Here is a 26,581-nt window from a genome sequence, read left to right on the forward strand (position 1 = left end):
TATTGGTTTTACGTTCTCTCAAAATGTCTCTCTTTCATGCTCAGAAGTATTTAAGAACGGGCTTCATTATCCCGTCACGATTGAGCACGAGGGTGAAACTTATTTTACATGTTCTTTATGTGACAATATGATTATCTCTTATTATACCTTATTATGTTGAAATGTTGGTGTAAAAACGATGAGAACGAGTAACACATTCTTAAGTCATCAACACGTTCTTACACGTTCTTAAACATCTTTAAGAACGAGGGAATGCTAAAAATTAACTAATTCACTCTGTGCACATTTTGTTGATCAGGGTCGGGGATCAAAATGGAACCAACAATAACGTATCTGTGCGGTAATACCCGGAACAAATGAATTTAAGACAAGAAACTGTTGGAAATGAACATATTAATTTCAACCGGCATACAGCTTAAGTGTGTACCAAAAGTTGGTCGTATACTGTATCGAAAATTGGCATGGGAATGGCATGTCTACGTGAAAAACAAATAATACGCGTAAGAACGAGCAATAAGTATATCCAAAGTGATAGTTGCGTTAATTAGGCTTAATTGGCTTAGTACATGGGCTGAGAAGATAAGAATTGCTTATTAGCGATCAGGCTGCCATGAGGAATACATAAAGTTTTATTTTCATCCTCGTACTCAACGTGACCTATCTCTTGTTTTAAAGTAATTTAGCCCATACACTGATTTTGATCCGTTCTTAAATGGTATTGGGCAAGGAGTTTTTAAAAAAATGTTAAAAAATCATTTTATATTTAGCATATCTTTAGGTATCTTTTGGTAAAAAAAATTTAAAGGTTGAAAGGTAAAAAAAGTTATCAGGTTGGTTATTTAGGAATGTTACAATGAGTTTCATCCTCGTACTCAGTCGTGACCGATAAAATTAGTTGTTGGCGTACTGTCTACGCTGCCCTTATGAGACTGTGCACCGGTGCCGCACTGAAGAATCACCATTTTGTAGTTTTTACGCATGGTTCTGTATATTCAGTGTGTCTAACCTTTCATGTGTGACCTTACTTCTGCTAGCTGGCGGACTAACAGGCCCGTCATGGGCCGTCAGTACCATCTAACCATGCATGGTGTTATAGTGATAACCTGAACAACAATAGGATTCATCTTAGCTGTGTATAGGCAGCCTTTACCTTATTGCATGTTAAATGACAGTGATGACAATACAGTATTTTGAATCATTCTCGACCCGTCCGGTGACATGTAATAAATTGCAGTTAAAATGACTGCATTTTTAGTTAATTCAACCTAAACCGCAAAGCGTGTATAATTTGCTGCTGTTTAGCATTTACATGAACAGGTAGAATAAAACCCTAACTGAGGTAAATTGACAAGAGGCCGTGTTTCACAGGTCACGTTTACCCGTTTTGCCAGATATCACCATGTCAACGGGGTTTGTTTTGCTCCATGTTTTACGTCTTTATATCGTACCATTATTAAGCAATCTCAAAGTATGTGACCCAAAGTTTGGTAAATTATTAGAAGTGGCATGCCTCCTTCACAAGTTAACATTTTGGATAGGATATATACATAGCGTGGCTTTCTAAATGAGGTTAACAACTGTGGGATTAATAAAGAACTTTATTTGAAAAGGAATATTCATACACATTTTGAAAAGATGACCAATGAGTGGCAGTAAATTTATAATCATATTGAAGTGAACAACTCTTCGCAAGGTATATATCGATTTAGACTTGTGGTGGGAACATGCCTTGACACGTAACGGCTCACAGCTGCATCAATAGCTATTAGAAAGTGAGGGGGTACTATATGAACATATCGATTGTTAACACGCGGCTTTGTGTTAGTCCACAAATTACCATTAGAATAGGAAAGATCTTACATATAAAGTCATCCGTTTCACAAAGCGATCGTAACGTGCACCGAAAACAAGATCTAACCATGGCATAGATACAGATTAACATAAAGACACCACCGCTTCCAAAATTTCCCCTAAACTAAATTTTATCTACATGGATATGCACTCGTACTCCAGTACGCCGGTATTCCGAATATCGTTTCCTTCTAAAATATTAACAGAACTGTTAAAATGTGCTACATATCCTGCAACATTTGTAACAGTTGGCGCAGTTGACCAATCATTGTCATTAAACGCCTGCCAATCAATATAGCCTTAAGTAGGTGAATGAAACGTGTATATCTTTGTCGGATAAGGCGTCTTCGAAAAGCCAGTGTAACATTTAACACCGCCACACAAACCATGAAACTTCCCTTCACATGGAGCAGGAGAAAATTGCTGTTGTGTTTGGTTAGTGTTGCCACTTTGTTACCAGTGGTAATCGTTTTAGGTAAGTAAATGAAGCCAAAAGCTTTACCGGCTATAGAACGCATAAATCCTACCCATCTTTTACTGGTTCAAAAATACTTATTCTTGAATGGCTTTGTGTATGGAAGCATGTTGCGGAAAAATCCAGCATATACTTATACTTGGTTAAATAAGACGGCAAAGCGACATTTTCTGTTAAAATGTTGCCCCTCGCAGTGTGACGAATAGAGAATAACTACGCCATTTTTCCGTAAAACAGAGTAACTGACAGCTCATGTGGTTTCAGTTATCAAGTACCGGTACACTGAAAAATTAACCTGGCTGAAAAGATCTAGCCGATTTTTTTCCCTGAGCATACTGGACTCGGGAACTTAGAAGGCGACATTTCAGAATAAATTATCCTTATTATTCACTTAAATCTTTAGCTAACGCGCCAAACCGGCATTTTAAACTTAAGATATTTTCTTTCATGCTTCAACCCCATGCCCATCAACACAGTATGCTAATGTAACCCTACGCATACAAAAATGTTAATATTGTATAAAGCAAACGAGTAAATTACGTGTAGACTGATATTCCGTTTAGTGGAGCTGTAGCCTGTAAATATTTTCAAAATATAACCCTAATTAAAACAGCACATAGTTTACGGAACACAACACTAGCAACAAACGAATTTTTACGTGTAGACCAGGTATCAGAACTAACTTATATGGGTGTTTTCATAAACAAAGTTAACAAGTGTGTTGAACGATAAAAGTCATCAGCTGATTAGCAATCAGCCCCTTCTGTCATATAGTGTATTTGTGCTATAAACTTGTGCTCTTCTGCTTACTTATGTTACCTCCAAGGCTGTGTGACCCAATATCATGGACATAGTGGAGCCTCATTTGGTGGTATGGGTCATCATTTTAGCCTGAAAAAAGAACATGGTGGATCTGTGCTGCTGAACGTGTGTCACCTTCTCTCTGAATCAATCCACGGATTCAATACATCTACAGGTCCTGCAGCAACCTGCGGATGGTCGTGCGTTTCCGCCGGGCTCTGTTCGGTTTCCTCCCACCTTTATGCTAGTCACCGTCGTATAAGTGAAATGTTCTTGAAAGCTGCGTAAAACATCAATCAAATTAATAAATAAATAATACATCTGCAGAGGCCATTAAACTCTTCAAAAGTATTTATAAAGTGGGTGACCATCCTGTAAGAGTTTATCCATAGTAATATTTAATATCATGAGCGACCAAAAGGGGTAAAAATGTATCTGAATTCGAATGCGACATGAAAACAATGAACAGTGCTCTGTCGACACCAGCTCAAACCATTCCGTCGCTTGAGAAACAGTATACTGTGTGGGACATCAACCACACATAGTAAGTGCTTTGCTCAGCTTCGTTTCAACTTTAACTCAGAAATTCAAACATCAAGTGAAAAAATATTGGATGTAAATAAGCGTGTGCGTGAAGTCGAAGGAATGGGCGAGGACGTGCTTGAAATTCAAGAAAATGATCTCCCCAATATCAAACAAGGAATAACTTTTGAAAGAAATGAGTGGCTAAAAAAACTGGATTTATGATGACGAAAGTGGAATTATTATTACGGTTATCCGTGGTAAAACTGGAGATGATATTTCTGTTATTCATGAGCTGGTACGATCGGCATTGCTGATAAAATAAATCTGCGACCAGAATAAATTAAGCAGTCCGGGGGATCCGATTACCTGGGGATCCACATGGATGGAAAAACGTCACTGTGAGATTAGCTCAACTCCAGATTCTCCAAAGTGCTGGGAAACTGCAACTGGAGTGCAATTTCAATGTTATTCCTGACCTGCCATCCAATGTAAGCGCAAAGGCGCTATGATATTGTTAAAAAGTTAAATGGCATGCCTGGAGAAAGTTGTCTGGACACAAGAGGCCTCATACATAATTCTGAGGCCGAAGTGAAAGCCCATGACTGTGATTGCCGTAACCTGATAAATTTCTTAAAATAATACGCCTCTACAATTGATCCTGAATACTGTCTGTTTTCTTTCTGGATCATATAGCGGCTTGACACTTATATATCTGTTTATCTTTTTCATCCTTGAAAAAAATAAGCAATGTGCCATCTTCGTCGTATTTCTGATTCTATTAATACGCGCTGCAATTTCCTTCACGTCCGAGCTCACAAAAACTTTTTACAGTTTTAAACGCTGTCTGTAAGTAATAATACATTCTGCAAAGGTGTTTAATGCAAATGTAATAGAGGTATTTATGTAAATTATGCGCATGAAGAATTTCTACCTCTTTTTCGGGGAACTATATATTGCGCGGAAGTGCAAGGCCTTATAATGCGGTCCACGAAGATTTCATAGTGACTGCATGAAGTGACAACAATGATTGTAGCAGACGGCATGTACAACAGTAGTTCCAGCAAGGTGAACTGTGAGTCATGGGTCAAAGTCTCCAGCAGTGTAATAGCAAAATGTAATAACAAAAGTGATATCTAACTAGCGTAGATATCATTTTTATCAGTGGAGGAAATACTGGAATTTGAATATAATAAATAATAAAAGTAATTTCTGTAGCCGGTATGACTGAGTTTACAGACAGATGAATAAAGGCGGCTCTCGAAATGAAATAGACTATAGTCATCCGATACAGGCAATCCAATTTTAAATTATATTAGTTCAATAATCTTGAACAAAACTCCTGCAAAATCATGTCACATTTAATGGTGAAATATTTGATATATTCTATATATTGGTTTTGCAGACAAAAAAATATCCTAATTAAAAAGACCAAGTCTCTCATCAGTTCTATCATATTCCAGTTCAGGGAAGAAGCAACCGAGGAGAGATGTGTGTGCCTACCAGTAATTATCTCTTGCCATGTATTAATTTTAATTAATGTGCTTCCGTCTGCTGACCACATAGTTTTATTTTGCTATCTCTTTCCATGTTTATGTTCATTAGCATATATACGTGACTTAGTAAATCTTTTCAGTAAGTATATTAATGGTCAGTTCTCATGTTAACACCGATACTGCGAATCTGAAACAATTGTCTCTTTGTTTTTCACTACCGGTACTGCAAACTATCAACACTAAATCCAACCAACCACTCCATTTTGATGAATTCAAAAAGTTATCATTTAACCCTGTAGAACTTAACTATTTAGGATTGAGCCTAATAGATATGATTATACCCGGTAAAAACGTCGCATCAGTATGGGTGATTTTAAGACTCAACCATGGTGATTCAAAAACAAAAAACTATGATGCCATACTATCTTTTCCCAGTGATAACTAAACCCAATTGAATAGCATCTACGGATGTTAGCCTTATTGATTACACATGCTGAAGAAGCATTTACTATGTTCTCTGATAAATTTGTATCGGTCTATGATGACTGCTTCCCAGGAATAAATGGCAATATGAAAAACAAAACAAAAAAAAAACCACATATAATATTGGGTGATGGTTGGATAGTTAAACGCGAGGCAAATGAAGTGTATATTTAACTGTTCACATACCTAGATGACAGATGTTTTTCCCTCAGTAATATTGCTTACATATAAACGGTTTTTTTTCTCCTCTTTTGGGCGGAGCGGAAGACGACTGACGAAGAATAATTGGTTGATTAATAGGGTAGTTTTTCCGCGCAATGGCGACCCGGGTCCAAGCTGTATTGCCTGTTATTCTCTTACAATGAATGGTTGTCAGCTTACACCACACACTGATTTGTTACAGTATTAGCTTTTTGTAATTTGTATTTTCCCCACTGAATTACACGCATAGACAAGATGGAAATCAGCAGATCCACATAAAATAACAGTCTTAAACATTCACGCCGTTTTTGATGGCATGTAAATCTTCCAATCCATCACTGATGTAGTCTATCTTACCGCCAAAGCCAAATGAATGAAAGTGGAATCTGCTTCTCTTTGTAGATCACAGGTCTTTTCTGAAAATACAGGTCTACAGCCTGACGACTGCACATTTCAAGACGAAAACAAGTGTCAAATACGCCGTTCACACGGGCAAATTAGTTAAGCTGGCTTAAACGCGAAAGAGGCTTTGGGCCAGTTTGACGTCGCTCTTGTGAACGCAAAACTGGGGCATTTAGTCCGGTTTAGTCCGATATCCCCTGCTAGCGACATGGCTTTAAAATCCACAGCTCTAAATAATAAGCTGTTATCATAAACGGCAACAAGACTTGTTACTTTCTCCTTCACAGGTCCTTACTCTCATCTCAGTCTCATACCAAGACGAATTGTCGAAGCTCTGTTATTTTCAACTGACCTCCAAATCTCTTGTGCCGAGAGTCTGTTTCAGGAGATAACGTTAGTCGGGAAAGGTCACGGCACTCACCTCCTCCATTCAAGTGGCTGTAAGCTACGCAATACTACAGCACAGTAAGTTGTCTTATCTTTGCTTTCTGAAATCACCAGTTAATTATTCCACTTTGTTGAGGCCATACCACATTTTTTTATTAGATGACCCAAGGATCGTAGGGTGCATAACGAAGACGCACACAGCGGCCTCCACTTGTTGTAGAACCACGATTCCTGCCATTACACAAAAATATTGAAATCAGTTATTTAGTGCGTATCATATGCAGACATCGTTAAGAATTTTATAAAGGCCTTGAAAATCCCTTTGTCAGCTTTTATCGGAAGAATTAGATAATACCTGATAGTGTGATTGGGAAATCTTTGTATCTGTAATGATGATTCTTGAATACTTACCAGACTTGAGCGAAAATGCATCAAGCCGGGATTTTACATCGTGTTTATGGGCGACTCCAGGGTGAGACAACTCTTCGCTACATCCGAGGTATTTGGAACCATACAGGGACTTACTGCAAATTTCAGAAAGACGTATTATCTGAACTGGGTGGTGCAAAGCCCACAACTATGGTGAGTTCATATTTCTCTTTTTTAGCACTTGTTGTGGCCATGTTTTTCCCAGGGTGGGGTGCTGCGAATCAGCCATTCAAAATTATTGCTACTTAAAAGACGAGAAATTTGATTGTAAATTACGGCGTTATCCTGGATATGACGTATACATATTGGCGTTATAGAATTTATTTCACCGTTCAGCAAAATGTATGGATTTCAGTTCATTTTTCAAGTTAATGATAAAAAAGTATCATTGCTTTTTTAATGATAAAATGCTATTAAAGGTAAAAACATTTCGAAATACCACTAGTGGCTCACCGCACGATTTAAAGTGTACAGAAAAGCGAATTTAACGGATATCAACACAACTGAACAGGAGATAAAATCAGATAGTTTTTCTATACGATGATAGCATTTTCTCGCGAAAAACGATGGAATATATATTTGGTTTGATTGTAGCTTAACGTCACACTCAAGAACTTTTCACTTAACCGATGGTGGTTGCCCAGACGAAGTTACTGACGAACTTTCCCACATGTGACATATAGATGTATACACCATATTGGTGGAAGAGATGTGGTCTTCAAGGAACGTTAGACAGCGTCTCGGGCATAATAGCGATTCTGCAGTGTAATAGTTTACGTCTCAGCGGAAATGTTTTACTCGCGATTAAAATGATTTCTCCGGGATGTAAACGTTAAGGTTTTCTGGACAGTTTAAATGATTTTTTTTTCTGCGATGTAAACGGTTTCTCCGTTTCATACAGGTTTTCTCGGTGATGGTGAGGTTTTCTTCACAAAGGAAGGAATTCCTCGGTGGTGTAAATGTTTTCTCCGCGGGGAAAAGCTGTTTTCCACAGAATAAATGTTTTTCCCGTAGTTTACAGGTCTCTGTTAGATCAAAGGTGAGGAATATCTAAGACTGAGGCAAATGCTATCTTGTACCCCATGCGGAGAATACCATTCTATCGGGAGAAAACATTTACAACGCAGAGAAAAAGCTTACAAAGCGGGGAAAACATTTCTAATGCGAACAAAACCTCTCCATAAGTATTGACACCGCAGAGAAAACCTTTACAATGCCAACAAAACCTCTCCATAAGTATTGACACCGCAGAGAAAACCTTTACAATGCGAACAAAACCTCTCCATAAGTATTGACACCGCAGAGAAAACCTTTACAATACGAACAAAACCACTCCATAAGTAGAGAGAGAAAACCTTTACATTCCTGTTTTTCCAAGTATACAGTTGCATTTATTAATTTTATCTGATTGGTGTCTATGTTTGTGCAATTTCCTTTGTTATTTCTCCATACTGGTAAACTTTGACGGAAACATCGTTCAAGCGTTGTAAGGTTTGATAAAAGCGTAAATATTTCAAATGACAGTCATGGGGTACCGTTGTACTCTCGACTCTCATAGGCCTATCTTCTTTATATTATCTGTGTTGTTTGACTTGTTTGACACGAAAACGTGTCATGGACTATGTAATGTAAACTTTATCTAAGAAAGCACAAATAGTTATCACATTGCAATAAAAATGATTAAAGTTTTCCATTGGTCATGTTTGTGCTTTTGACAGGATTTTAAATGGAGACCCCGTGCGGACAACAAATTGATAGCTGACTTTAAAAACTGGTTATCCCTAATAGCTGAAGCCAGACCTGACGTCATCATCGTAGGAATGGGAGTGGTAAGAAGTGGGTCCAATTTCACAAAATTTTGTAAACCAAGCTTTCCAAATTTTTAACACTAGAAATCATACAACGCGATGGTGGCCCGTGGGCAGGTCTTTCAAAAATGTATCAAAATTAACGGCTAATACTTTTACAAATAAGTTAAATGAATGTTTGTTTATCGATGAATACCTCATATTCTATTTCTAGACGTTACTTCTCTTCACAGCATCGTCAGATAATAGTGAATATGGTAGGGGACTGAAAACTAGCAGTTATTATTAATAGTGAAATGTGATCCTCCGTGTCCGTGTAATCTTACTCTTTGGTAATTTATGTCGCGGTAAGCCTACTCTGTGATATCTAATATCCGGTGATCCACTTGTGATATCCCATGTCGGAGTGATCCTACTTGTGATATCCAGTGTCGGGTGATCCTACTTTTTGATATTCGATATCGGGGTAATCCTACTTTATGATATCTGATGCCACTGTGATCCTACTTTGTAATATCCGACGTCGGATTGAGCCTTCTCTGTGATATCCAATGTCGGAGTGATCCTTCTCGGTGATATCCAATGTCGAATGATCCGTTTGTAATATCCGATGTCGGAGTGGTCCTACTCTGTCACCTCCGGTGTCGGAGTGATTCTACTCTTCGAAGTCATATGTTTTCTCTGATTATAAATTTTAGTGGACCATGCGTGAAACCAATGCAACAGTGAAGGGGCAACAAGGATACAAAGGTAAGTTCCTGCGTAACACGGCTGCAATAGTACGGGATTATAGTCTCGCAATAGCTTCTCTGTTGTTAGTGTTTATAGTCACTGGTCAGGGATCCTTAAAGGGCCATTTCAACCAAGATTCTTTTATTGATGAATGGGAGAAGACAGGTGTCCTGTCCAGCAGAACACGCGTTCATTTATATACCATGCATGAGTTTTCTCAGATCTTTAAATAATCCTACTGATAATACCGAGTGCTCACAGAAACAAATTTTACGGCCATTTCCCTACAAATTCCTTTCGGGACGTCATTTTCCTTTCGGGACGTCATTTTTCCTGAAGTGACGTAATCTTTTGCACAACGGTGCGTAAATTTAATACCAGACATAAGCCTGACTGTAGGATTTAAAACTGATCTTAACTTTTAATACAACTTTTGAACAACCGGCCCCTGAGTAGGAGACGTCAACTGGAGTTTTTGAACCCACAGTAGCGTCAAATGGGGTAATATGGCGTCACACCATGAATTTGCACGGAAATGGCCGAACAGTCTGTTTTCTTGCTTTGAATTGCTACATAGCCTTTGAATTGCCCAGGAAGCTTAACATATCTTTATGTGATAACTGTTTGTACATAAACCACTTAGCAGGCACAATTCTTCACATTGTGACTGATTCGTGGTAAACCATTCAGCCGGCACCATTCTCTACATTGCTCTGTCTGATTCGTGGTAAACCACTAAGCAGGCACCATTTTCAACATTGCTGTCTCTGATTCATGTTAAACCACGTATAACGCACCATTCTCCACATTGCTGTCTCTTATTCATTGTAAATCACTTAGCAGGCGCCTTTCTCTATACTGTTGTCGTTGCTCCGCGGTAAGTCACGAGTAAACCTCTCAGCGCACATGTTCAGTGACTGGTTATTCCTGAAACCAATGTGTGTTTATCATGACCTCAAGTCTGTCAGCAATGCGGTGGCTGTTAGTTCAAGTACAGCTCATACAGACTTCCTCTCTAGTCGTAGGTTAGAAAGTCGTGAGTCTCCCTTGGACCCTGTCCGACTCCCACCCACTGTAATGCTGACCACCTTCGTATAAATGATATATTCTTCAGTGCGGCGTGAAACACGAATGAAATAAGTAGATAAATCACGTCCGCATAGTCTTCTCGCGTAAGACGGGTACTCTTATTGGGGAGAGCAGCTGCTTCGCTGTAGCACTTAATTGACTGAAATGTGCTACATGTATTTGAACTTATGTTGATTTATCCACCAAAGAAGCCGGGGTTAAACCTGAATAAATTAAGAGATACAACCTCTGACATAGCCTTTAACTGGGAGTCTGTATTTACCAGGCAACACTGACTTCATAGTGGTAATAACATAGACAGTCCAAGAATAATGAACACTGAAAGTTGGCGGTATGAATTATTGCTAGTGGCGGATACAACCTTGCTGTTTACAAAAAAGGAAACCCATGCCATTTTATTTTAAGCTTTTTTGTACGATTTGTTTTAAGTCACAGAGGAGCGCTAGTCGTTGTGTTTCATGTTCCAGATAATCTAACAGCCATTGTACCCTATATAAGAGAATTAAGGAAGCACAGTCACGTGATGTGGATACCTCAAGGTAAGAGCCGCATAAAGACCGGCAAAATCGAATTTCTTTCCAACAAGACCCTGGGGCACAGTATGTTTGTCATGCATATGTGTCAATCTAGTTTTCTTTTGGTTTAAAGACGAAAAGCTTAGATGTACAGCAGAAAGTTGTATGATCACGCGAACAGATAGATATCACTTAAGTAGTGGTTTTTAGTACAGTTGTATATGAAATAATGGAATCTTGAACAATAAAATATATGCTTTACCCCAAAAGAATCTTTCCAAATAACGTTTCACTGTTAGTGAAATTATGTGCCCGGTTTCCTACCATAATGCTGGTCGCCGTTGTATATGTGAAATATTTTTGAGTCCGGCGCTAATCCCCATAAACAAATTAATATCGCATTTATCTTGCAAAGCGTTCCTATGTACGTTTCGAATTTATCAGGCATCGTTTCAGTAGAATGGGACTTATTTCGCAGTCCTTGATATACATAACGCAGTCACTGATTGGCTCATTATTTCTGTCTAACCAACAATACTAAACCGGATTTGTCTCATACTCCCACTTAACTATCTCGTGTCCCGTGTTAATCTACTGCTTTGTATGTTCTCTATACGGCTTCGCAATTTACCGCATAGATCAACGGCAAAGACAATATTGGAGATCTGATTTTATCGCCTATTTCTTAACCTTCGGAGTTGAAAATTGGCCCTCCTATCAAGTCTTAAGTTAAGACATAGGTGCCGCAATGTGGATTTTTTGTATTGTATACCACAGAGGTCGATAAAATCCATCAGGATGCTTATCACCAAGTAACTAAATAAATAAATTTGATGAAATTCTTTATCTGCAGACCCTATAGACGAAGCAACTTTGGATGACCGAAGGCGTATGCTTTCCAACAAACTGGTGAATAAATACAACAAGATTGCAAAAGCTGTCTTGTAAGTGAAAGTTTTTCCTGGTGTTTTCAATCAGGTTCCGGGGGGCCTCCGTGGCTCGTTGGTTAGCGCGTTAGTGCAGCGTAATGACTCAGGAGGCTCTCACCAATGCGGTCGCTGTGAGTTCAACTCCAGCTCATGCTGGCTTCGTATTCGGCCGTTCGAATTCGTCTTCCAGCAACCTGCGGATGGTCGTGAGTTTTTCCCGGGCTCTTCCCGTTTTCCACCCACCATAATGCTAGACGCAGTCGTATAAGTGAAATATTCTTGAGCACGGCGTAAAACACGAATCAAATAAATAAATCAGGCCCTTGATCGTCAGTTGAGCAAGAAAGTTGTACTAGTTTTCATCAGTGTATATTTCAAATGTACTGAATTAACATATAGTGAGGATAATATAGCTAATAATAATTTCTAGAGAACCGGAGGTCGGTCAGGGTGTGATATAGGCCCATTTGTGTCTTTTTGTGATTATTCCATGTACTGAACGAACTTAAAGTGAGAATAATATAGCTAATAATAGTTTCTAGAGAACTGGAGGTCGGTCAGGGTGTGATATAGGCCCATTTGTGTCTTTTTGTGATTATTTCATGTACTGAACGAACTTAAAGTGAGAATAATATAGCTAATAAAAGTTTCTAGAGAACCGGAGGTCGGTCAGGGTGTGATATAGGCCCATTTGTGTCTTTTTGTGATTATTCGTGGGAAAATATTTATTACCCACACAAGAGTGAAAGTTTTCGGCATATGACAGCGGATATAGAGTCGGCCTACGACTTCTTAGTGCCCTGTCTTTCCAAATACAGAACAGTTAGCGACACAATGTAGGTTAAAATGTCTCCTTCTAGTTATAGACCTCACATTTCAGACTGTATAAAATGTTGAAATTTTTTATTTGAGCCCCGGTATATCACTTCATCACTAAACGTACATTTGTCTGAAAGACAATCTCAGTGAAATGGAAGGTCTAAGACTGTATGGTATTTTATATCCTGTAAGGCTAGTTTTTTCATATTATGTATGTGTTCCATTTTGCGAAGCGAAAAGCCATTTTAGTAGATTCTGCTTGTGGAGTTGTGGAGTCATACCTGCGCTCTGCAGGTAACTTCGGACATGTTTGGCCTAGAATGCTATGTATGTATGTTTAACATCGGATTTGTCGTTTCAGTATAAATTATATTTATTTATTTTATTTATTTGATTGGTGATTTACGCCGTGCTCAATAAGATTTCACCTATACCACGGCGGCCAGCGTTATGGTGGGAGGAAACCGGGTAGAGCCCGAGGGAAACCCACGACCATCCGCAGGCTGTTGCCAGAACTTCCCATGAGTCTAAATTATAGCTTTTGTCTTCAGTTCACAATGTTCAAACTATACAAACTGTTTTTCTAATACTATTCGTGAATAATTGTACACACCTTATGTGCAGTGTTTTCGTGCACAGGTATATTTTGCATGACAGCCATGATGGTACAGCATAAGAAGAGCTGAGTCAGTGTACATCATTAAAGCGGCTTTCTGTGAGAATAATGCATGATATATCCCGTTTGTAACCGATGATTAACATTTGTCACAGACATGTGCTTTCTATCTGACCTTGACCTTGTCTTCAATGGGTCAATTCTTTGTTTTACTGTGCCACCTTCTATATGTCAGAATCAGGACAAATAAAGACGTTCATCCATTTATTTAAACCGTATCCTATTCTCTGTGACTTAAACTGTCATAAGGATAAAAATTGTTTTACTTTTTGTTGTTCTTTGTTCACAGTGAGACAAACGGAATTCCAATATGGTGGTCATCGTTCCAAATTGCCCATCATTTCCGTTCATTTTTCGTGCCAGGAGACTGTATTCATCTCAAGTCAACCTTCGTGGATAAATACGTAAGTAAGGAATGGATTTAAATCCTGGGTGTGAAATTTTAACCCCGAGACTCTGGATTTAAATCCGTATTTGCTGTTGTCTCAAGAGTACCACGACTGTGCACGACTAAGCGGCATTTTGCATCGTGTGCGTCCACTGTTAAGTCATAATCTAAAGAGGGATACGTCACATGGTGTGTGTACACTGTTAAGACATAATCTAAAGAGGGATACAGCGTCACATGGTGTGCGTACACTGTTAAGTCATAATCTAAAGAGGGATACAACGTCACATGGTGTGCGTACACTGTTAAGTCATAGTCTAAAGAGTGATACAACGTCACATGGTGTGCGTACACTGTTAAGTCATAGTCTAAAGAGGATACAACGTCACATTGTGTGCGTACACTGTTAAGTCATAGTCTAAAGAGGGATACAACATCACACAGTGGTGATAATTCAAGGTCACAGTAAAGAGGGATACAACATTTTAAATACTGGGCTATAGGTTTTCCGTACCGCAAATTCATTGTGACAAGTTGAGATAATATATCTAGTCTCCTTCCGTTAGCTTGCTTTCTATGTTTGCCGACAATTATAATTATATATGGGGCACTGTAGGGTGCTACACGTGGGGCACTGTAGGGTGCTATATGTGGGGCACTGTAGGGTGTTACATGTGGGGCACTGTAGGGTGTTACAAGTGGCACACTGTAGAGTGCTACATGTGAAGCACTGTAGGGTGATCCATGTGGAGCACTGTAGGGTGCTACATGTGGAGCACTGTAGGGTGTTACATGAGGGACACTGTAGGGTGTTACATGAGGGACACTGTAGGGTGTTACATGAGGGACACTGTAGGGTGTTACATGTGGCACACTGTAGAGTGCTACATGTGAAGCACTGTAGGGTGATCCATGTGGAGCACTGTAGGGTGCTACATGTGGAGCACTGTAGGGTGTTACATGAGGGACACTGTAGGGTGTTACATGTGGGACACTGTAGGGTATTTCGTGTGGGACACTGTAGGGTATTTCGTGTGGGACACTGTAGGGTGTTACATGTGGGACACTGTAGGGTAATACATGAGGGACACTGTAGGGTGTTACATGAGGGACACTGTAGGGTGTTACATGTGGCACACTGTAGAGTGCTACATGTGAAGCACTGTAGGGTGATCCATGTGGAGCACTGTAGGGTGCTACATGTGGAGCAGTGTAGGGTGCTATATGTGGGGCACTGTAGGGTGTTACATGTGGGGCACTGTAGGGTATTAAATATGGGACACTGTAGGGTATTACATGTGAGACACTGTAGGGTGCTACACGTGTTACCGTAGGGTGTTATATGAGGGACACTGTAGGGTATTACATGTGAAGCACTGTAGGGTGATCCATGTGGAGCACTGTATGGTGCTACATGTGGGGCACTGTAAAGTATTACATGTGGGACACTGTAGGGTGTTATATGAGGGACACTGTAGGGTATTACATGTGGGACACTGTAGGGTATTACATATGGGACACTGTAGGGTATTACATGTGAGACACTGTAGGGAGTTATATGAGGGACACTGTAGGGTATTACATGTGCGACACTGTAGGGTATTACACGTGGGACACTGCACGGTATTACATGTGAGACACTGTAGGGTGTTACCTGTGGGACACTGTAGGGTGTTACCTGTGGGACACTGTAGGGTATTACATAAACGACCGAGCAGGGTGCTACATGTCTGACACTGTAGGGTGTTACATGTAGGAAAACACTGTAGGGTGCTACATGATGGACACTGTATGATGTTACATGTGAAGCACTAAAGGTTGCTACATGTTGGACACTGTAGGGTATTACATGTGGGACACTGTAGGGTATTACATGTGCAACACTGTAGAGTGCTACACGTGTTACCGTAAGGTGTTATATGACGGACACTGTAGGGTATTACATGTGGGGCACTGTAGGCTGCTACATGCGGGACACTGTAGGGTGTTACATGTGGGGCACTGTATGGTGCTACATGTGGGACAGTAGGGTGTTACATGTGGGACACTGTAGGGTATCCCATGTGGAGCACTGTAGGGTGCTACACGCGGGACACTGTAGTGTGTTACATGTGGGACACTCTAGGGTGCTACACGTTGGACACTGTAGGGTGCTACATGTGGGACACTGTAGGGTGCTATATGTGGGGCACTGTAGGGTGTTACATGTGGGGCACTGTAGGGTGCGACATGAGGGACACCGTAGGGTATTACATGTGGCACACTGTAGGGTGCTACATGTGGAGCACTGTAGGGTGTTACATGAGGGACACTGTAGAGTGTTACATGTGGGATACTGTGGGGTGCTATATAGGGATACTGCAGAGTGCTACATGTGGAGCACTGTAAAGTATTACATGTGGGACAGTGTAGGGTATTACATGTGGGACACTGTAAGGTATTACATGTGGGACACTGTAGGGTATTACATGTGAGACACTGTAGGGTGTTATATGAGGGACACTGTAGGGTATTACATGTCCGACACTGTAGGGTGCTACACGTGTTACCGTAGGGTGTTATATGACGGACACTGTAGGGTATTACATGTGGAGCACTGTAGGGTGCTACATGCGGGACACTGTAGGGTGTTACATGTGGGGCACTGTAGGGTGCTACACGTGGGACAGTAGGGTGTTACAAGTGGGAAACTGTAGTGTGTTACATGTATGACACTGTAGGGTGCTACACGTTGGACACTGTACGGTGCTACATGTGGGACACTGTACGGTATTACATGTGGGACAATGTAGGGTATTACATGTGTGACACTGTATGGTATTACATGTGGGACACTGTAGGGTATTACATGTGGGACACTGTAGGGCATTACATGTGGGACACTGTAGGGTATTACATGTGGGACACTGTAAGGTATTATATGTGGGACACTGTAGGGTATTACATGTGGGACAATGTAGGTTATTACATGTGGGACACTGTAGGGTGTTACATGAAGGAAAACACTGTAGGGTGCTACACGTGGGACTGTAGGGTGTTATATGTGGGACACTGTAGGGTGTTACATGAAAGAAAACACTGTAGGGTGCTACACGTGAGACTGTAGGGTGTTACATGTGGGACACTGTAGGGTGCTACATGAGGGACACTGTAGGGTATTACATGTGGAACACTGTAGGGTATTACATGTGGGACACTGTAGGGTATTACATGTAGGACACTGTAGGGTGTTACATGAAGGAAAATACTGTAGGGTGTTACAAGTGGGAAACTGTATGGTATTAAATGTTAGACAGTGTAGGGTGCTACACGTGGGACTGCAGGGTGTTATATGAGGTACACCGTAAGGTATTATATGTGGGAGATTGTAGGGCATTACATGTGGGACACTGTAGGGTATTACATGTGGGACACTGTAGGGTGTTACATTTAGAAAAACACTGCAGGGTACTACACGTGGGACTGTAGGGTGTTACATGAGGGACACGGTAGGGTGTTACATGTAGGACACTGTAGGATATTACATGTGGGACACTGTAGGGTATTACATGTGGGACACTGTAGGTTGCTACATGTGAACATTGTAGGGTATTACATGTGGGACACTGTAGGGTGCTACACATGGGACACTGTAGGGAACTACACGTGGGTCACTGTAGGGTGCGACATGAGGGACACTGTAGGGTATTACATGTGGCACACTGTAGGGTGATCCATGTGGAGCACTGTAGGGTGATCCATGTGGAGCACTGTAGGGTGCTACATGTGGAGCACTGTAGGGTGTTACATGTGGGACACTGTAGGGTGTTATATGAGGGACACTGTAGGGTGTTATATGAGGGACACTGTAGGGTGTTACATGTGGGATACTGTAGGGTGCCATATAGGGATACTGCAGAGTGCTACATGTGCAGCACTGTAAAGTATTACACGTGGGACAGTGTAGGGTGTTATATGAGGGACACTGTAGAGTATTACATGTGGGACACTGTAGGGTATTACATGTGGGACACTGTAGGGTGTTATATGAGGGACACTGTAGGGTATTACATGTGCGACACTGTAGGGTGCTACACGTGTTACCGTACGGTGTTATATGACGGACACTGTTGGGTATTACATGTGGAGCACTGTTGGGTGCTACATGCGGGACACTGTAGGGTGTTACATGTGGGGCACTGTAGGGTGCTACATGTGGGACAGTAGGGTGTTACATGTGGGACACTGTAGGGTATTACATGTGGGACACTATAAGGTATTGCATGTGGGACACTGTAGGGTATTACATGTGGAGCACTGTAGGGTGCTACACGCGGGACACTGTAGTGTGTTACATGTGGGACACTGTAGGGTGCTACACGTTGGACACTGTAGGGTGCTACATGTGGGACACTGTAGGGTATTACATGTGGGACACTGTAGGATATTACATGTGGGACACTGTAGGGTATTATATGTGGGACACTGTAGGGTGCTACACGTGTTACCGTAGGGTGTTGAATGAGGGACACTGTAGGGTATTACATGTGGAGCACTGTAGGGTGCTACACGCGGGACACTGTAGTGTGTTACATGTGGGACACTGTAGGGTGCTACACGTTGGACACTGTACGGTGCTACATGTGGGACACTGTAGGGTATTACATGTGGGACACTGTAGGGTGCTACACGTTGGACACTGTAGGGTGCTACATGTGGGACACTGTAGGGTATTACATATGGGACACTGTAGGGTGTTACATGTGGGACACTGTATGGTATTACATGTGGGACACTGTAGGGTATTACATGTGGGACACTGTAGGGCATTACATGTGGGACACTGTAGGGTATTACATGTGGGACACTGTAGGGTGCTACACGTTGGACACTGTAGGGTGCTACATGTGGGACACTGTAGGGTATTACATATGGGACACTGTAGGGTGTTACATGTGGGACACTGTATGGTATTACATGTGGGACACTGTAGGGTATTACATGTGGGACACTGTAGGGCATTACATGTGGGACACTGTAGGGTATTACATGTGGGACACTGTAAGGTATTACATGTGGGACACTGTAGGGTATTACATGTGGGACACTGTAGGGCATTACATGTGGGACACTGTAGGGTATTACATGTGGGACACTGTAAGGTATTACATGTGGGACACTGTAGGGTGTTACATGAAGGAAAATACTGTAGGGTGTTACAAGTGGGATACTGTATGGCATTACATGTGAGACAGTGTAGGGTGCTACACGTGGGACTGCAGGGTGTTATATGAGGTACACCGCAAGGTATTACATGTGGGAGATTGTAGGGCATTACATGTGGGACACTATAGAGTGCTACATGTGGGACACTGTAGGGTGTTACATTTAGAAAAACACTGTAGGGTGCTACACGTGGGACTGTAGGGTGTTACATGTGGGACACTGTAGGGTGTTACATGTAGGACACTGTAGGATATTACATGTGGGGCACTGTAGGGTGCTACACGTGGGACACTGTAGGGTGTTACATGTGGGACACTGTAGGGTGCTACACGTGGGACACTGTAGGGTATTACATGTGGGACACTGTAGGGTGCTACATGTGGGACATTGTAGGGTATTACATGTGGGACACTGTAGGGTACTACACATGGGACACTGTAGGGAACTACACGTGGGACACTGTAGGGTGCTACATGTGGGACACTGTAGGGTATTATTTTTGGGACACGGTAGAGTCCTACATGTGGGACACTGTAGGCTATTACATGTGGGACACTGTAGGGTGCTACACGTGGGACTGTAGGTTGTTACATATGGGACACTGTAATGTGTTACATGTGGAGCACTGTAAGGTGCTACACGTGGGACACTGTAGGGTGTTACATGTGGGACACCGTAGAGTGTTACATGTGGGACACTGTAGGGTGTTCCATGTTGGACACTGTAGAGTGTTACATGTGGGACACTGTAGGGTGTTACATATGGGACACGGTAGGGTGTTACGTGTCGGACACTGTAGGGTGTTACATGTGGGACAAGGTAGGGTATTACATGTGAGACACTGTAGGGTGCTACACGTGGGACTGCAGGTTGTTACATGAGGGACACTGTAGTGTATTACATGTGGAGCACTGTAGGGTGCTACACGTGGGACACTGTAGGGTGTTACATGTGGAACACTGTAGGGTGCTACATGTGGGACAATGTAGGGTGTTACATGTGGGACACTGTAGGGTATTACATGTGGGACACCGTAGAGTATTACATGTGGGACACTGTAATGTGTTATATGTGGGATACTGGAGGGTATTAAATGTGAGACACTGTAGGGTGTTACATGTGGGACATTGTAGGGTATAACATGTGTTACACTGTAAGGTATTACATGTGGGACACTGTAGGGTATTACATGTGGGACACTGTAGGGTGTTATGTGAGGGACACTGTAGGGTGCTACATGTGGAGCACTGTTGGGTATTACATGTGGGACATTGTAGGGTGCTACACGTGGGACACTGTAGAGTGCTACATGTGGGACACTGTAGGGTATTACATGTGGCACACTGTAGTTTGCTACATGCGGGACACTGTAGGGTGTTACATGTGGGACACTGTAGGGTATTACCTGTGAGAGACTGTAAGATATTACAACTGGGACACTGTAGGGTGTTATATGTGGGACACTGTAGGGTGTTACATGTGGGACATTGTAGGGTGTTCCTTTTGGGACACTGTAGAGTGTTACATGTGGGACACTGTAGGGTGTTACATGTGGGACACGGTAGGGTGTTACGTGTCGGACACGGTAGGGTGTTACATGTGGGACAATGTAGAGTATTACATGTGAGACACTGTAGGGTGTTACACGTGGGACTGCAGGTTGTTACATGAGTGACACTTTAGGGTATTACATGTGGAGCACTGTAGGGTGCTACACGTGGGACACTGTAGGGTGTTACATGTGGAACACTGTAGGGTGCTGCATGTGGGACAGTGTAGGGTGTTACATGTGGGACACTGTAGGGTATTACATGTGGGACACCGTAGAGTATTACATGTGGGACACTGTAGGGTATTACATGCGGGACACTGCAATGTGTTTTATGTGGGACACTGGAGGGTATTACATGTGGAGCACTGTAGGGTGCTACACGCGGGACACTGTAGGGTATTACATGTGGAGCACTGTAGGGTGCTACACGTGGGACACTGTAGGGTGTTACATGTGGAACACTGTAGGGTGCTACATGTGGGACACTGTAGGGTGTTACATGTGGGACACTGTAGGGTATTACATGTGGGACACCGTAGAGTATTACATGTGGGACACTGTAGGGTATTACATGCGGGACACTGCAATGTGTTATATGTGGGACACTGGAGGGTATTACATGTTAGACACTGTAGGGTGTTACACGTGGGACATTGTAGGGTATAACATGTGGGACACTGTAAGGTATTACATGTGGGGCACTGTAGGGTATTACATGTGGGACACTGTAGGGTGTTACATGTGGGACATTGTAGGGTATAACATGTGGGACACTGTAAGGTATTACATGTGGGACACTGTAGGGTATTACATGTGGGACACTGTAATGTGTTATATGAGGGACACTGTAGGGTGCTACATGTGGAGCACTGTAGGGTATTACATGTGGGATATTGTAGGGTATTGCATGTGGGACAATGTAGGGTATTACATGTGGGACACTGTAGGGTATTTCGTGTGGGACACTGTAGGGTGTTACATGTGGGACACTGTAGGGTAATACATGTGGGACACTGTAGGGTGCTACTTGTGGGACACTGTAGGGTGTTACATATGGTACTCTGTAGAGTGCTACATGTGGAACACTGTAGGGTATTACAACCCTCACAACTAGATGGCTCAGGCATTTATAGGGAGGGTTAACCTGTCCCCCTGTGCAAACATTACGATATACTGACACGTCGAATCGGACTGGCATTGTGGACGTCACGTACGTATCTGAATAGCTGAAATGCGCTTTCAATGGATACACGTATCTTATGATATATGTATATATATATATATATATCATCCAAATATTTATTTTGTCTGGAAACTTATTTGATATATAGCTTTCTAAAATGTGAACAAACACCGACACAGTTGTTGTGTCGTACAATCCACCATAATTTATGTTAGGCACTAAAAATGTGCAGCCAGTTATGAAAATCGAGCTCTGTAAGCTTTAAGTCATACTTGTCAAGTTGTGGCAGTGAGTTAAAGCGATCACAGGGCTGTAAATATGTGGAATTAATCGTTGAATGGATGTTGTTCCAGACAGCGATCGTATACTACAGTGTATGCTGATTGTTATCTTTCCGTGACAGGCCACATACGTGTATAAAAGAGATTTGTTCCCATGGTAGTAACAATAGCTTTGGCTTTTTTCTTTTCAGAAAAGTCAAATCTTAGTGAACTGGCTATGCAAGACTCAAAGGGGTCACACGAAAGGTGAGAGCTGTTGTGAATTATGACCCTCAAGGATTTAGGCGAACCTCATTTTAATATCTACAAACTTTGCCACCACCATATATATATATATATATATATATATATATATATATATATATATATATATATATATATATATATATATATATATATATATATATATATATATATATATATATATATATACGCTCATGCGCACTGTCATTGACTCCCTCCTTTAAAGTCTTTCCATTTTATAAAGTATTAGATGGAAATCAAGCCACCTTAGATGTAAAAGAAACTTTCTTCATAAATAAATACAACCCATGTCTCAATGGTAGTCATCGGCCCTAATATCGTACCTCATAATATCATGATATACCACATGCTTGTATAATTTATGTTGATTAATTTTGTCAAACCAGTCCACTTTTATTACTCATTGTATGTATATATATATATATTACTCATTGTATATGTACAAATATTATGTCACAGATTATCCGATCTGCTAATAAAGACGCATCGTCACTAATCGCCCTGCGGATAGACACTCTTAGGTACTTATTAATCTTTTGTTCGCTACTTAACAGCTTGTTCCCAGCAACAATTTATCCATGTATTATGCCATGTAACTAAACCACTGCCTGTTTTGACATGTACATAACATGTTCCTTAGTTACTGGTAACACATATCCTACATAAAAACCTCTGTGGACATTCATATTCATATTCCTTGAAAATAAATTTGATAAGTTTGAAACTGCAGTTGGAATATAACAGAATGTAGAAAGTTAAAAAGGCGTGTTATTATTTTTTTCCTATGTAAATTCTCCTCACCAACGGATCAGCGGATAAATACTTTGTCCTGAGTATGTAGCAGTATATAGTAGTCAATATCTGTAGTCTTCAAGAATATCTGTCTGCCATGACGACTGTCAGATTTCTGGCCGGACAGAAGGCCGTTGCCGTGACAGCCGTTATGGATAAGGAAACCACCGTATCCCATCACGTACCAGACCAAAGTTCTGACGTAAGTCCGTAGCCGAGCCAGCCATTATGAGGGGAGGGGGCCATTGTCTCGCCACGTACCAAACTGAAGTTCTGACGTAAGGCCGTAGCTGAATCAGCCGTTATGGATGGGAGAAACCGCCGTATCCCATCACGTACCAGGCCAAAGTTCTGACGTAAGGCCGTAGCCGAGCCAGCCGATATAAGGGGAGGAAACCAATGCGTCCCGACACGTACCAGACTAAATTTCTGAACTAAGCCCGTAATCGAGCCAGCCGATATGGGAGTAAAAAACGATCGTGTCTCGTCACATGTTTCACAACGATTGTGTTCAGTCAAGCTTTATAGACTCACTGTTTGACACTGAAAAAGATCGTATTCATGCAGTACAGCCTTACAGAAAACGATAAAGATTGTGTGCATGCAGTTCAGCCCAAAAAACTCACTGTTTGACACCGATATTTGATTGTGTTCATGCAGTTCAGCATTTCAGTGACTGTTTGACAAGGCTAAATATTCTGCTCAGTCCAGCTTTATAGACTGACTGTTTGACAAGGCTAAATATTGTGCTCAGTCCAATCTTATAGACTGAATGTTTGACAACACTAAATTTTGTGCTCAGTCCAATCTTATAGACTGAATGTTTGACAAGGCCAAATATTGTGCTCAGTCCAATCTTATAGGCTGAATGTTTGACAAGGCTAAATATTGTGCTCAGTCCAGCTTTATAGACTGAATGTTTGACAAGGCTAAATATTGTGCTCAGTCCAGCCTTATAGATTGAATGTATGACAACGCTAAATATTGTGCTCAGTCTAATATTAGAGACTGAATGTTTCACAAGGCTAAATATTGTGCTCAGTCCAATCTTATAGGCTGAATGTTTGACAAGGCTAAATATTGTGCTCAGTCCAATCTTATAGACTGAATGTTTGACAAGGCTAAATATTGTGCTCAGTCCAATCTTACAGACTGAATGTTTGACAAGGCTAAATATTGTGCTCAGTCCAATGTTATAGACTGAATGTTTGACAAGGCTAAATATTGTGCTCAGTCTAATCTTATAGACTGAATGTTTGACAACGCTAAATATTGTGCTCAGTCCAATCTTATAGACTGAATGTTTGACAACACTAAATATTGTGCTCAGTCCAATCTTATAGACTGAATGTTTGACAAGGGGAAATATTGTGCTCAGTCTAAGATTATAGACCGGAACCTTAACAAGGCTGAATATTGTGCTCAGTCCAGCCTTTAAGACTGAATGAATGACAACGCGAAATATTGTGCTCAGTCCATTCTTAGAGACTGAATGTTTGACAAGGCTAAATATTGTGATCAGTCCATTCTTATAGACTGAATGTTTGACAACGCTAAATATTGTGCTCAGTCCAATCTTATAGATTGAATGTTTGACAACACTAAATATTGTGCTCTGTCCAATCTTATAGACTGAATGTTTAACAAGACTAAATATTGTGATCAGTCCAGCCTTATAAACTGAATGTTTGACAGGGCTAAATATTTTGCTCAGTCCAGCCTTATAGACTGAATGTTTGACAAGACTAAATATTGTGCTCAGTCCAGTCTTATAGACTGAATGTTTGACAAGGTTAAATATTATTTTCAGTCTAATCTTATAGATTAAATGTTTATCAAGGCTAAATATTGTGCTCAGTCCAATCTTATAGACTGAATGTTTGACAAGGTTAAATATTGTGCTCAGTCCAGTTTTATAGACTGAATGTTTGACAGGGCTAAATATTGTGCTCAGTCCAGCCTTATAGACTGAATGTTTGACTAGGCTAAATATTGTGCTCAGTCCAATCTTACAGACTGAATATCTGACAACGTTGAATATTGTGCTCAGTGCAATCTTAAAGACTAAATGTTGACAAGGCTAAATATTGTGCTTAGTCCATTCTTATAGACTCAATGTTTGAAAAGACTAAATATTGTGCTAAGTCCAATCTTATAGATTGAATGTATGATAAGGCTAAATATTGTGCTCAGTCCAGCCTTTAAGACTAATGAATGACAACGAGAAATATTGTACTCAGTCCATTCTTATAGACTAAATGTTTGACAACGCTAAATATTGTGCTCAGTCCAATCTATAGATTGAATGTTTGACAAGACTAAATATTGTGCTCAGTCCAGGCTTTTAAGACTGAATGAATGACAACGCGAAATATTGTGCTCAGTCTAATCTTATAGACTGAATGTTTGACAAGGCTAAATATTGTGTTCAGTCCATTCTTATAGACTAAATGTTTGACAAGGCTAAATATTGTGCTCAGTCCAATTTTATAGATTGAATGTTTTGACAAGGCTAAATATTGTGCTCAGTCTAGCTTTATAGACTGAATGTTTGACAAGACTAAATATTGTGCTTATTCAAGTCTTATAGACTCAATGATTGACAAGACTAAATATTGTGCTCAGTCCAATCTTACAGACTGAATGTTTAACAAGGCTAAATATTGTGCTCAGTCTAATCTTATAGACCGAATATTTCACAAGGCTAAATATGGTGCTCAGTCCAATCTTATGGACTAAATGTTTGACAAGGCGAAATATTGTGCTCAGTCCAATCTTATAGACTGAATGTTTGACAACCCAAAATACTGTGCCCCGTCCAATCTTATAGACTAAATGTTTGACAAGACTTAATATTGTGCTCTGTCCAATCTTATAGACTGAATGTTTGACAAGGCTAAATATTGTGCTCAGTCCAATCTTATAGACTGAATGTTTGACAAGGCTAAATATTGTGCTCAGTCTAATCTTATAGACTGAATGTTTGACAAGGCTAAATATTATTTTCAGTCTAATCTTATAGACTGAATGTTTATCAAGGGCTAAATATTGTGCTCAGTCCATTCTTATAGACTGAATGTTTGAGAAGGCTAAATATTGTGCTCAGTCCAAGATTATAGTCCGGAAGTTTTAACAACGCTAAATATTGTGCTCAGTCCAGCCTGTAAGACTGAATGAATGACAACGCGAAATATTGTGCTTAGTCCATTCTTAAAGACTGAATGTTTGACAAGGCTAAATATTGTGCTCAGTCTAATCTTATAGACTGAATGTTTGACAAGGCTAAATATTGTGCTCAGTC

At 40.8% G+C, this 26,581-nt stretch overlaps 1 protein-coding gene across 1 annotated transcript in view; it reads left to right on the forward strand.

Moving 5' to 3' along the window:
* The first annotated feature begins 2,204 nt into the window (after positions 1 to 2,204).
* LOC135468809 (N-acetylneuraminate 9-O-acetyltransferase-like) overlaps positions 2,205 to 26,581 on the forward strand; it is a 28,792-nt gene continuing 4,415 nt past the window's right edge. Inside the window, exons 1-9 of the mRNA XM_064747239.1 lie at positions 2,205 to 2,326; positions 6,519 to 6,696; positions 7,033 to 7,200; positions 8,766 to 8,876; positions 9,554 to 9,605; positions 11,144 to 11,215; positions 12,045 to 12,135; positions 13,905 to 14,019; positions 22,416 to 22,470. Of these exons, the coding sequence (XP_064603309.1) occupies positions 7,045 to 7,200; positions 8,766 to 8,876; positions 9,554 to 9,605; positions 11,144 to 11,215; positions 12,045 to 12,135; positions 13,905 to 14,019; positions 22,416 to 22,470 (652 nt within the window). The 5' untranslated portion in view covers positions 2,205 to 2,326; positions 6,519 to 6,696; positions 7,033 to 7,044. The remainder of the gene's footprint in view (positions 2,327 to 6,518; positions 6,697 to 7,032; positions 7,201 to 8,765; positions 8,877 to 9,553; positions 9,606 to 11,143; positions 11,216 to 12,044; positions 12,136 to 13,904; positions 14,020 to 22,415; positions 22,471 to 26,581) is intronic.

Source organism: Liolophura sinensis, chromosome 6 (genome assembly GCF_032854445.1).
Source record: "Liolophura sinensis isolate JHLJ2023 chromosome 6, CUHK_Ljap_v2, whole genome shotgun sequence".
Classification (NCBI taxonomy): Eukaryota; Metazoa; Mollusca; class Polyplacophora; order Chitonida; family Chitonidae; genus Liolophura; species Liolophura sinensis.